Source organism: Pholcus phalangioides, unplaced genomic scaffold, assembly GCF_987345545.1.
Source record: "Pholcus phalangioides strain wild (caught in Gottingen) unplaced genomic scaffold, Ppha-v1.0 ptg000014l_1, whole genome shotgun sequence".
NCBI classification, from domain to species: Eukaryota; Metazoa; Arthropoda; class Arachnida; order Araneae; family Pholcidae; genus Pholcus; species Pholcus phalangioides.
The window spans coordinates 10,248,339-10,262,350 of NW_028301607.1; the positions used below are offsets into that span (position 1 = coordinate 10,248,339).

A 14,012-nucleotide genomic window follows, 5' to 3' on the forward strand; every position below is an offset into this window, starting at 1 on the left:
ATTGTACATTATCTCTTTGTGCTGTTGTTTTAGACACTAACCCCAGCAAAAAATGGTACTAACATGAGGTCTGTAAACCTCAATTTTGTAATTTGCCTTATCCCCATTTGCTCAGAAACCCGGTCGGGAGATTGACTTTCAATTGATCCCCAGCTGGGGGATTAGTCTGGGAATTGGCCCTGTCACCGCTTAGACGAACGGATTGGTGCCGTGTTGGGAGGCACGGCAGTTGTGACCCGCTTTGATCCGAATAAAGAGGCATCAGCATCCCTGGCGGTTCCTTCCCTGTCGGGCTGGATTGCTGTTGCGTCGTCTGATCTTCAATACAAATCCGGATACACGCAAGGGTGGGGTGGACTAAGCCCAGCTTAGCTTCAGAATGCGAAAAAAAATCTTTCGACGGGAAAAAATTTATATCATCTTCCGAAGTCCCAATAACTGTAAACGAATTTTTTCCCATTTTATAATATTGATCTGTTCAATTCTTTGCAAAAGTGATAATAATATCCGAGCAACAATATTAGCCGTGATTTTAATAAGCGACGTCGATTATAATTGAATAATTTAAAAAATACAATAAGGGATATAAATTAAATATTGAAATTAATCAACAAGGAATTTTTTTGTGATAAGAAAGTTTCATATTTGCATAACCAAAGTTTACTGCTGTCCCGTTTACAATTTCCCTGATTTTCTTTATTGTTTCTGCAAAATTTTACCAACTGCCTGCCTGTTCAGATTGACAAGTCCAAAGTATTGAAGTACCAATGGGAGTCTTACTATTTAGCAGAATCTGACAGTTGATATTCTCGCCTTCGATCATAACACTCCTGAATCCCTGAATCGTTCCATAGTGTCTTTATGGCATCGACGTATTTCTTCTCCAGGGTAGTGACCGTTTCAAAATCCACGCTGCAAACAAGATCAGCATTTTCCTGTAGTGAAAAGACAAACAAGTTGCATTCGTATCTATCATTTCAAAGACTGATTACAAGGTTCTGAACAAATGTAATTCTAGAAAATAAAGACCACATCTCCAGAACTAAATGACAAATTGCCCTGTTACAATAAACAATATTTGCATTTCTTATTGAAGAAAAGCTATTGAAATATCTTTAGTAAGTCTGGGAATCGATTTACAATCTTTACATGGTCAATCAAATTAAGAAATGATGGATGTGCTTTTGGATGATGGGACGTATGAGGTTCAGGAGAAAAGAGTTGGAAGAAGGCCAGGAAGAAACAGAAGTCGCGAGAGAAAGGAAACGGAAAGGGGCATTCGAAAAAGAGAAGTGGTGTGAAAGTTTGTACCGAAGAGGCATGATGATTTCGTTGGGGATGTTGGATAATGAATGAAATAAAGTGTTGTTTTCTTCCTTTGGGAGTTTAGAACCCAGTTATTTCGCCCTGAAATCGCAGTAGAAGTACAGCCTAAGACCTACAGTCGACAAGAAGAAGTCGGGGAAAAGTTTACAGGCGCAGGATCGTGGCTTCAACAACTCAAGACAGTGAGGTGAATTAAAAGAAGAAAAGTGTCCTAGCCACGGTGCAACCACACGGGTTTGTATAGAAGGATAGCAGCAGCGTCGAGTTCCCACGCTGTTTTTTTTGTTTTTTCGTGAAGTCAACACGACTACGGAGCTGAGAGGAACAATCCTGCTTAGGGAAGAGAAGCAAGTATTGTGCGGTGGTATCGAGACGATAAATGAAGATGGCGTATTTGGAAAAATAGAACAACGAAGATCTGGAGACCATTGCCACCAACTTAGGGGTAGAAGTTCGACCGGAGTTCAATTTAATGCAATTAGTGAATGCCATACAGGAAAGTGAAGTATACAACGAAGCGACATGCAGAGAGATGCTGGAAACGATCATAAGTGATAGGAAAGAAGAAATGGAGGAGCGGCGTAGAGAAAAGGGAGATGGAACATAAACTCGAAAGACGGAGGATCGAGACAGGAGCCAAAAGAGAGGAGTGAAATCAGGCTGGGCGCGGCAGAATCCCTAGCCAGGATTTAAAGAACATGATGCAAAAATGCAGGAAGGAAGAAGCCAGTCTGTACTTGGTGCTGTTCGAGCGGCAAGCTCGTCGCGTGGCCCTGGCACGGGAAGATTGGTTAACTGAGCTCTTGGGACTTCTTCCCTACGAAATGAACCAGCTAATTGCCCGCGAGCCGGAAGAGAAGGTATAGGACCATCAAGTTAAAGAATTGTTATTGAAAAGATTCAAACTCATCCCAGAGAATTTTACAGTAATTGACCCTTTAACAGTGTATTCCCCCCCCCCCTCTCTCTTTTCAGTCCCGTTGTATGGATTTTCTCTTATTTAATGGAGAAAAATAGTTGAAAACATGCCTATTGAGGAATCATTGTCCTAAAGAGAGTTTCAATGCATTATTTTATAACTTTATGATCCCACTATAAAAACTCCTGCACAAAGAGTAGCGTTACCTGATTTGACGCGTCTCCATATGGTATTTTCAGCAACTCCATAGCTTCAACCATACTCTGGATGGCCATAAATACATTTTGATACACATGCTTTGCGTATAGTGTTTTGTCTTCATCAGAATAGCCAGTCCCGTGGATGATACGCATTTGTTTCATGAAAGTGCTCTTTCCCGAATTGCTGGGTCCTGAAATTTCATTGAATCATAAAGTACGAGCGTCAAACCTTTTAGCGAGAGAAAAACAAAATTGAGGTCACGCTCATGCGACAGGAAAAAAAAAACGTGGACAACCACAGATATAATTGAATTTGGATTATACTGAAATTATCGGGGACTAAGCTATAATTTTGCTGTGGAAGAAATGAAGAAAGAAAAGCAAGCAAACCTAACATAAGAATATTCGATGTTCTGTCTAATCTTTTTTCGTCTTCAAGGATATGCTTATCAATTTCGCGGCTGATGCGTTTCCGCTCCCTTTCTTCCTCGCTCAGGCAGCAGTCCATAACTCTTGGATATGAAAAAATGTCTTTCTTTACGGATTTACCTACAACGGTAAATTATTAAATCCACAAAACAAAAAAATAGAACATTTGAAAATACTCTATCATACTTTTCATTTACATCAATTCGAACATGTTTTTACGAGGAAAAAAGAAATTTAGCTGATAGTCCGCAGATAATTCCTTTCCTAAGAACTTGGTGACGTCTTCAAAGTCCAATTTAAGTTATCCGCACATAGAAAATTCCAGGCACCCATACCAATTTCTTAGGCCGAACCACGAATTCGGGAGTGCATATTGGAGACTAGCGACGAAAACAATTGTATTGTTTTGTTCTGAACCTCACATAGCCGAGAGGAGGAGGAGGAAGAGATACCTAAACGAGGTGCGGGATTCGAATAACGGTGTTTGTTTACACCTCGACGTGGGGAATTTCGTTATCTGCTGATTGGTTCATTTCTCCCCCTCCCTCTTCTGTGAAGACATCGTTATCAGCACATCCTTAAGGGCCCTACACACGTTCAGTTATGCCTGCACAGTTATACCTGTACAGGCATAACTGAACGGTTCGATGCATCCACACCATTCAGTTATACCTGTGCAGGCGAAGCTTCTGGAACCGGTTCTAGGCAATCTGTGGGGATATTTTCATTCTTCGATCTCTATCTTCGCGGTCTTTTGATCAGTTCGGATTTTTTCATAGTCTATAAAGTTCGGAATTTTCTAGTATGATTTCCACAGATGATGTGTGCTTTGGGTGTAGTTGGATTGGTTATGGCACTGGAAGTTATTAACTCAAAAAAAAAGAAAAAAACGGGTAACGTGGTACAAAGATTGGTTTAAAAAAAAGGCAACAATATTCGCACGTTAAATTATTACAGGAATTGAGATTTGCACCAAAAGATTGGCATAATTTTCTCAGAATGGATCAAGATACCTCTCTACTCAAAGCTTTTTTTTTTCAATTCCTTTCGGAAATTGCTTCGCAAACTGTCTATTTTTTTAACAACACTGTCTCTGTTCGCTAGAGGATCAATTTCTCTCATTTTCCACACCAATCTCTCATAACTATCATCTTTCTTAATTTTGTTATGGCAATCTTTAGTTTTCACCTGCCACAAGCATTTCTTATTCCTATACATTTCAATGAATTCTTCCAAACATTCGCGCTGCCCGTTTCGAAGATCGCTCGTCATTATAAACCTCGAGTCGTGAAGGCAGTCTTTTGCGTTGCTTCGTTCATTCTTACAAAAATTAGGTTCGAGGTCACAGGCCACATCCTGTCCGCAGACGATGGGTTGAGCATGCATGTGTTACATTTCTATATAGCGCCTATACATAGTTTTTGTAGAAAGGAACGGATCATGTGGTAAGATCTTTGATCATTAATTAAATTTTTCGGTAAATTTGATTATTTTATTTCTTAGTTTTGCTATTATATATACATTGTATGTCTGTGTGCTTTTTGATACTTTCATTTTGATTCTTAAAAATTTGATTTTTAGAATTGATTAGAATTTGTGAGTTCCTTGAAATATCACTGGATAACTGTATAATTAAAATATTCAAGGCGTGATTCTCAATGACTGAACATTTTTAAATGCTACGATGATTTGTAAATTGAATATTTTTTCTCCTATTTTTTGTCAATGGTGTTCCAATTTTTTTTCCTTCAATTTTTTGCTTCTAAAGCTGAATACATAATATGTATATATCTTTGGTGGAGATGGACACATCAAATAGCTGAGTAGGGCATTATGATAATGATGCCAATTCATATATATGCTTAAACATTACATCAGTCGGCTCCGTCATTGACGATGGGGTTGGCATTGCTCACGATAGATATAAAAGAATGAACATACTTGGAAACTTGACAATTGATTGACGGAGGACTGCTCAAACAGGTTGCGAAAAAGTTCACTTCCGACCGTGGGACGGGATACACGTGAATGTTTTTTCTTGAACCATTGCCGTATGCCCTCGTTGCCGGTTGTACATTATAGTTACACCTTTACTCGGCGTTGTCTGTCACTTCTACTTCAAGTGCGTTTCACCACAATTGAACAACATACGAGAAAGTGTTTTGTTTATTTTTTTCGGCGAATAATTTACGTCCGTGTGTTCTCTCACGCACGCGCACACACAAACAAAACAAACACTGCAGCAACCAAAGCCATGGAGGAAAGAACAACTTTATTCTTTCCTCCATGAACCAAAGCACCTTGGCGGCAAAAGAGAACTTCATTGATCAGAAGCATCTCGTGACAGGAAAGCATTTTCAGAGTGCGCATGTGCCTAGCTATCAGAAAAAGGTCACTACTAAGTAGGGTGGCCATACGTCCCGTATTTCCCGGGACGGTCTCGACTTTTTTCGAAAGTGTCCCGGTTTTCTCGTTTCTTACACGAAGCTTACCTGAATTTTTATTCATTATTGAAGTCAAAGAATGAAATTATTTTCCCACTCATAAATTATATTATGATAGTTACAATTATAAATAAGAATATTAATCTCTTACATTTGATAAAGATACAAAATTTAGTTTTCTTCAATTTAGTTAGTCACTCCATCCAATAACTTCCAATTGAAAAAATTTTTGTCTACTGAGTACAAAAAATAAAATTACACGTTTCTAAGTACAATAGTCATAGAGAGTAGAGATGATAGACTATATCTTGCCAGTATGGTGTTTAGAGCAAATAAAGCAAGTTCCAGAAATAGCGCATAAACAGCACACTGGCAAATCAGTTACTGTATGTGGCTCAGTTTTACGTTAAAATTTCTTATTTCTAAAATTTATATTTTCTTGTGAAGAAAAATTTCTCATTTAAGACAATATATCAAGTGAGATCCATTTTATTTTACAAACAGATTTCAGTTTTGTTACATTTTAACATTTTACAATAATCATTTTGCTAGTCTTATTGCAAAATTATGATATGAATCAGCTGTAAGGGAAGATTACAATACTGGGGTCAAATGTTTTGAACACATTCTTGTTATAAACAAATGAGTATTTTCACCATTAGCTCATCGATGATGCATTGAAAATCAATTTTTAATAGATCATAAGTTACGCTGATTGTATTAGACATTTACATTAGATCAGATTTCATTTATCAGAAAAAGACAATTTACTTTGTAATTCACAATCACAGAAGTCAAAACAGATTCTGAACAAATCATTGGGTAACACAAAAAGCATCACCATATTCTTGACAAAAAATACATTTAATATCAAACAACTACATTTCATCACAATGACGTCAGACACATTTGACATAAACTCAATTTCTAATTACGACCCACGTACAAAAAATAATTATTATTTTATAAATTATACCACCCCCCCCCCCTCCCAAAGCACAGAAATAACGTCTATAAAGGAAGAACGCAAAAGCCCTTGATCAGTGGGTAATAATATTTTCATTCTTTCTTCTTTTTTTTCTTCTGATTGCTGGAACATAAAGAAAGTCTGTAAAATTAATGTTGCATCCAATATATATGTTACAGTAAATGTGATAAATTGGTTATCATACATAATAACTGGATATTATGCATGCTTACCAATTGTCTTGGTACATTTGATACAAACTGAAAAACTTTTACAGCAGATTATGGATAATACCCAAGTGTCGTTGATAATACTAAAGTTTAACAAATACTAAAAAAATTATCACTTTTACCAAAGATTATGCTTGGATATTCCTAAGCACAATCTTCAGTAAAAGTGATTAATTCAGAGACGTTTATCAAATTAACCAATGACGCTTGGGTACTATGCATAATGACCAGTAAAAGCAATAGACTGAGTGGTGCAGTGGTAAGATGCTTGTCTTCCACTATGAAGGTTACCATTGAGGTCCATGGGTTCGAATCCGGGCATAGAACGCTAGAAGCAAGTTCTTTACCTACTGAGCTTAGGGTGACCACCAATGGATGGAGCCTTCATTGGCCACCCAACTCCTCTGTTGGAAATTGCCGTATGGCGATATATGACCAGAGTTGGTGTGCGGCAAAATAGTAAAAGCAATAAATTTCACAAAATTGATCAAACTCATCAAAATGCCTGGTAAGCATGCATAATAATCACATCTATCATAACATATCTATCACGTAAATCACAATAAATCTATGCGGGCAAAATTTGAAATTTAAGAAAGGCAAACAATGAATCATTCCCAAATAAGCTTGATTTGGATTAAAAGTAAAATTTGCTTTTTATTTGTAGAAACCAACATACAGTCAACGGTCATTTTTACAAATGCGTGTGGATTTGAACAATGGGTTTATAAAATCAAAAGTTCATGAATGCAGGGCTCCCACGCAAAAAGTTAGAAAAAGTAGAAAAGAAATGCCAAATTTATAGTTTCACTAACCACTTCATGTACATGGTTTTACACAAGAAATTTGGATTATCTCTATTTAATGAATCGGCAATAAATCTGGTAACCTTGTTCTAACCCAACTGAACATTAGAGAAAAAGATGATGGGGGAAAGAAAGTAATATAAAAGAAAGTATAATAGATAAGGTAGATATGAGAATTTGTTTTAGAGTTCTCTTTCGCTGTTACATGTACAAAAAAATATGTTATATGTATGGGAAAAAAATCAGGAGAGAAAGAAAAAGCAAGGGTTACTAAAAAATTTAAATGCATTTTTACTATTAAAAATGTATTAAATTTAATTGCATTTTTAATTGGGCTGCTGTATTTTAGTAATATATGACATCCATATTTGTTATGGGCATCTTTTTCTCAGCCACCTCGTTAGGCATTTTGTCTGTTGCAGCCTTGTATTTGTATATAAAACTTTGCGATGGTTAAGACAGAGGAAAGAAAACAGAACTATTGTTTAAATTTATTTCACTTGTTTATGGAGGTAATATTACACCATAATGATAAAGAGGTTGAAATACTATTTTGTGCAGGGTCCGTTTTCCAGATCTGGAATTTTTTGAAGGATGCAGAAAACTGACCCCTGGATATCATATAATATAACATCCCCAATATTAAAAATTACATGATTCTAATATGCAGCATCTATTCTATTAATGTACAGATATCTAAAAACTTACTCTTCAAGATATTGCTTGATAAAAGGACTAAGCTTCTCAATATTCTTCACAAGCCTATACCCTTGCAGAGCAAGCGTCAAGAATTCACACATCTTTTTATCAGTTGTCTGAAACAGAATAAAATACAATTGAGCTGCAATACAATCATCTGCACTTGCATTTTGAAAAACGGCACTACCTCTTGAGAAAAAAAAACCCACACACAAATTAGGTTTTCATAAACAGAATTCAAACACAGCTTGACTGATGAATGATTAAAATGTGGGCTAGTGACTTTCCCTACAACCCTGTATTGTATATTATCACTAAATTCACTAAAAAATATTTCACATTGCATTTTTAGTAACATTATAGGTGATTTTTCAAGTAACAACTGCAAATACAGTGAAACTCCTATGTAACGATAATCAAGGGACCACCGATAAGTGTCATTTACAAAATTTATTTTTGCAGATGGAGTATATTTGTTACGGCAAATGTAATAAATGTGGTTATTATGCATTCTTACAAAGCAGTTTGATAAATTTCCCCAAATTTATCACTTTTACCAGCAATCATGAATAGTACCCAAGCGTTGTTTGTAAATTTGATATATCTCCCTAAATTAATCATTTTTATTGGCAATTATGCATAATATCCGAGCATCGCAATGCTAGCGAACAATTGATGAAACATTTAAAAGAAAATTGCATTATACGATATATATATATATATATTACACCTGATAATTCATACATGTATTGCATCCTTACAATCGTTATATCAGGGTATGTGTGATCGCATAAATTATCATTTTATCGGGGTCGCACAATATTCACCACACATACTAGACACATTTGAGAATTAGTTTCATATTAATTAAATTCACAAATTACACTAGGGCATTATGCGTAATCACAGATAAAGGCGACATATTTCAAATATTTATAAAATTTACCAACACTTTGTTATTATGCATAATCACCAGTAGAAGTGATAATGTTTTCATTATTTATCAAATTTACCACCTATGCTTGGGTAAGTTTCAGTAGAAGTTCATTATGGCGGCACCCTGTCAAATGGTAAAGTGGGGATGGGTGGTATATCTAATACTGTTGTATCAAGGTTTCACTGTAGCTTAACAAAGAACTGCCTCCAAGCACTAAGTAGGCACACATCAATTTTGGCAGCTCACAGCGATGCCTCTGACAAAGATGCCTCTGACAAAGGTTAGCGACACACATTCTGAGAACCACTACCATAGAGTGATATGACTATATAGAATTTCACTGTATCTACATAAATTATGATGACCATCTCCCAGTAACGACCATGCACATGAATCTGGCATCATTAATACATTAAAGCCACACAAATGACACTTTTCAGACTGCATTAATTAGTTGGAAATTCTCCAGAGGAATGGTTTACAAGGTCTATGCTTAGTTACATAGTGGTAATGGCCACAAGTTTTACTGTGCTTATACAGTCCCATGAAGGACACCCTGATTTTAAAATGAAATAACTTGGAAACAGTGATCAATAGAATAATTAAAAAAAGTGGTATGTTTATATTTAAAGCCGTAAAAACCTGATACCAAAGTTTCAAATATTGCGACAGGTTGTGCTGCACAATGATGTTGCAGTATATAGTCCGAACATCTTTGCAAGTTGTAGCAATCACATCACAATCAATTCAAGATATGCACCTTTCACTACACAAAGATACACAAATGATCACTAGTGAACGGTATGTTGCAGTTTCAGAATAATTTGTAGCCTGGGCTGGAGGATCTACGAGGCACTTCGTGGTTCATGCAAGATCGGCCCAATCCCATCGCAAAACAACTGTTTTTGCCTTTGTTGAAGAACAATTGAAAAATAGAGTCATTGCATTGAACTATTCCATATTTATTGGAAACAGGCATGGATTGGCCTCAATGATCAACTAATCTTAACTCTGCGCAGCTACTTTCTGTAAGGCAAATCGAAGGAGCAAGTTGGGGTCCGACTACACCGTCCCTTAAAGATTTTTTTGCCTTTCTTTAGAAACAGTAATACTTCGGGAATAATCATTGCTTTAAACTGTTCCACATTTACTGGAAGAGGCATGGACTGGCCTTCATACTCATCCGATCCTACCCCCGCAACTACTTTATCTGAGGTATATTGAAGGACACTGTTTACCGGAACAATCTTGCAACACTGGACGAGCTCGAATAGTTGAATGGTGAGGCATGTGTGTGTCCATTCCCAATGAGACATTACAGAGGGTGACAAAATTTCATTCTTAGTTTGCATCCCCACAGTGCTGTGTGAAAGCTGAACATTTTGAATTTATTGTCATGCGATTGCAATCACTACTAGCAAAGAACAGTTTACAGCATACTTGCTCAACCCATGACCCGCAGGCCAAATATGGCCCTAAGAGTTATATGATGTGGTCTGCGACCTCAAACCTAATTTTGTAAAAGTGAACCAAGTGTCTTATTTCCAGATCATTTGTGATACGCAGAGCTACACATCACTACATCACTTGAGTAGCCTGTGTCATATTTGCAGATTGTTTAAGTTACTTGTGTGTGTGTCATAATTAAAATTCACTCAAGTTGCACACGGCACATTTACAAAGCGCACAAGTGACTCATAGCATATTTACTGATCACGTTGGCTCAGTTCCACAGCATTTAAGTGATTCATGGCACATTTACAGATCATTTTAGTGACTTGTGGCTCATCTACAGATCACTAAAGTGGCACGCCATACATTTTCAGATAATTTCAGTGACCTGCAGTAAATTTAGGGAGTACTTGAAAGGCACAGTTCCACATCACTTAATGCAATCCACTGCATATTTACAGATCACTGCGGCACAGTTCAAGATCTTAAGCAACCTGTGGCCCATTTATAAATCACTTAAGTGACCTGCAACACAACTCCAGATCACTTAAGTGGACCGCGGCATAGTTCCAGAGCATCTAAGTAGCCCACAGAACAGTTCCAGACCAAGTTGGGTTTTTGCTGCTAAAAATAGATTTTTGCTGGTACAGTGGCAAAACGTGGAAAAAACCAGGCAAAAATTCACAAAAATTATTATTTTTACTCAAGATATACCAAGCTTAGTTTTTCAATTATGAAATATTATTTTCAATATGAAAATTTAAAAAACATGTGAAACTTAAAAAAATTACACAGTGTATAAAAATGAATAATCAGCAAAAATAATATTTGAAAATATATCCAAATAAAATATGCATCATCCACATTTATTATAAAAAACTTATAAGTATAAGGCTTTCTAATTATTTATTCATAAAATTCAAAACAGATAAATCCAATTTTTTAATACTATGAATTTTTGGCACTGGCAAAAATGTGGCAAAAACTATTTTACCCGAAGCGGTTTTTATCGCAGCTTTTTCCCACTATGGCAAAAACTTGCCAACCCTGGTTCCAGATCACTTAAGTAACCGGCGGCAGTGTTCCAAAGCACTTAATTAAGTGGCCCACACTATCCTAAAGGTTGCCCCCCCCCCCAAGGTTGGTTTATAGCTAATTTCTTTGACTCAGTACTGCGAGTTTGGTCACCTGTCAGCAACATTTGTAACTAATTTTGAAACTTCTGTATCAGATTTTTACGGCTCTCAAAATAAGAATACAATGTTTTATTCTTTTATGAATCACTGTTTTCGACTTATTTCATTTTAAAAATCAGGGAATCTTTTGTGGGACACCCTGTAAGATAATAATTTAGGGATCCAAACGAGATCTGCTTGATGATTTCACTTAACATTTTTCATTTCACAGATACTTTGATTTTTTCAGATTATTGGAAACCCTGTAATGCCTTCTTCTATCATATTATGAAAAAATGTAAAAAATGTTACCATTATTTGAAAAGATTTTGCTCCAGAACTCTCTTCTTCAGATGAAGTTTTTCTTATGCAGTCTTCCAGCAAATAAGCTATCAGTGGCGAAAAGGAAAAAAATAACTTAACTGATTGAACTTGTAGATTAAGATCAAGAAAAGTTACAATATGATGGTACAGACCTATGGGAGTGGCAAGGGACCACCCATTTAAAAAAAAAAGTTATTTTATATCTATATAAATTTGATATATTTGCCATTAATTTATAAATTCACCTGTCAAGCAGAGCTGTAACCAGGATTTCTTAACAATGTTCTTTGTTCCCACATAAAACTGCCCCCCCCCCCTGCCAGTTCTGGCCATGATCTCAAGTCTTACCATCTGAGGCAGATCGGAAGTTATTGAAAGAGAAAGGTATGATTGTCAGAAGACGTCTGCCTCATGAATGTCGTTTAGGTCAAACAACATGCCATCGTGGTGATGGAAGAGCTCCAAAAGATATGGTAATGTGATCTGATCATAGGTAATTCATAGTTTAATAAGCAGTCAGTCACATATAAGGCAATAGGCCTACTGAGACTGTCTGGGTATATTCCAAGTTTATCCGCAGTTTTGATCAGCTGCAGTCATGTTCTTCTCCATTCGTTGGTAGACTCCACTTGGTAAAGTCTGCAGCCTCCAATCTTGGGCTAACTCTTCTGCCATCAATCTTTCCTGACATCTACTCTGGCCATTTCCTGATCGTAAGGCTACAGGACACAAAGGACTGGTTGACAGTCTAATGGATTAAAGGGTATACCGATCTCCAGAACTAGGCACAACTATACAATTCAACGGCTTGTAGGGATGTTAAAATTTCAATCAAAATATAAATGTTAAAATTAATTCTGTCAAATAAAAGTAAATTATTCAGAGTTCAGATCTTGACTCTTGTGTTTGCTCATGGTGCTAATTCTTGGTTCGTCACAACAAGTTACCTGTAGCAAACCGGATTGAAAAATACAGAATGTCATTATCTTACTTAGGGGTCATTAAGTTATTACTGAAGCAGAATTTTGGCCATCATTGATCCCCCTTCTTCCTCATCAGCAAAAGTAAGCAAAAACCACTGACCCTCTTTGTCTCTTTGTTAGCAAAAATTAAGCTGCGTCTAAGCTTCATAGACTGGCACTGGTTCCTATCTAGGAGGTTTCCCTGACTGCAGGGGAATATGTGTGTGAGGCTACTGCCCTCCAAAACTTATATCTCCCCCACTCCTTGACGAAAATGATAATTGCCAAACAGTTGATTAACTTATTACTTCTCTCAAATCAAATCATGCTAACAAAAAGAATCACCATCGGATCCAAAATGGGAGATAGAGACTCAATGGGACACATGATCAAAGCAAATATGTCCTTTTCCAAATTTCAGATGTCGAGAGATAGAATTAATGCTGGTTGTTAGGCGAATTTTGTTTTCATCCCCCCCCCCCACAAAAATGAAATATGTTTTTGTGATTCGACACAATGGTGACAATTTACATTCACTTGTGACAACATTTTGGGGATTAAAAATGAAAACAACTGTGTTTTTTTGGGTAAACTTTTTTGGAATAATTTTTTTAAACAAAAGTAGGTATTTTTTTACAATCACTTGAAATTCGAGAGATATATCTATCAATATGTTCTGCCGTCCCGCCTTTACCAACATATGGCAAGGTGGGTTTGACGCAGTAATAGTAATTTCACATACATTTGAGAGCTATGAGTTTTTCAGGAGTCCGAGAGATGGAGTAGAAATTCAGGAAACAATACGGAAGAACATAATAATGTGTCAGTGCATCAGGCTTGTCCACATTTTTGACAAGAGGAGTGGTTCACCCTACTTACTGGTCACACCTTGTATATTAATGCCCACTCCTCAATTAGAAGAAAAAACTCAAAACTTTTGGTCCCATGGTGTTCATTATCAAGAGGTTCTATTGCATAAACATACACTGCACGTGAAAAAAAAAAACCACATGATTTATGCACATCTCTTTCACGTGCCAATAAGGGTTTTTTTAGTTGTAAAACGGTGAAAATTTGATAAGAATTTATAAAAAGAGAAGCAACAAAAGCATAATGTTGAATTTCAGGAAGAAAAGTACACC

General features: G+C 36.5%; 2 protein-coding genes across 6 annotated transcripts in view; both read right to left on the reverse strand.

The window, feature by feature from the left end:
* Nucleotides 1-5,314, reverse strand: part of LOC149078120 (guanine nucleotide-binding protein G(q) subunit alpha-like) — a 29,419-nt gene extending 24,105 nt beyond the window's left edge. Inside the window, exons 1-4 of one of the 2 annotated variants that reach the window (XM_089241705.1) lie at nt 4,816-5,314; nt 2,836-2,994; nt 2,452-2,636; nt 781-935 (exon numbers count right to left, since the gene is read on the reverse strand). In XM_089241705.1, coding sequence (XP_089097831.1) covers nt 781-935; nt 2,452-2,636; nt 2,836-2,953 — 458 coding nt within the window. In that variant the 5' untranslated portion in view covers nt 2,954-2,994; nt 4,816-5,314. Of the gene's footprint in view, nt 1-780; nt 936-2,451; nt 2,675-2,835; nt 2,995-4,815 lie in introns of those variants that run through there. The other variant, XM_089241706.1, reaches the window with a different exon arrangement.
* Nucleotides 5,315-5,791: 477 nt separating this feature from the next.
* Nucleotides 5,792-14,012, reverse strand: part of LOC149078121 (cellular tumor antigen p53-like) — a 50,177-nt gene continuing 41,956 nt past the window's right edge. For all 4 annotated transcript variants that reach the window (XM_089241708.1, XM_089241709.1, XM_089241710.1 and 1 more), the window contains 3 exons: nt 11,897-11,973; nt 8,030-8,136; nt 5,792-6,408 (listed from right to left, as the gene is read on the reverse strand). In XM_089241708.1, the coding sequence (XP_089097834.1) occupies nt 6,378-6,408; nt 8,030-8,136; nt 11,897-11,973 (215 nt within the window). In that variant the 3' untranslated portion in view covers nt 5,792-6,377. The remainder of the gene's footprint in view (nt 6,409-8,029; nt 8,137-11,896; nt 11,974-14,012) is intronic.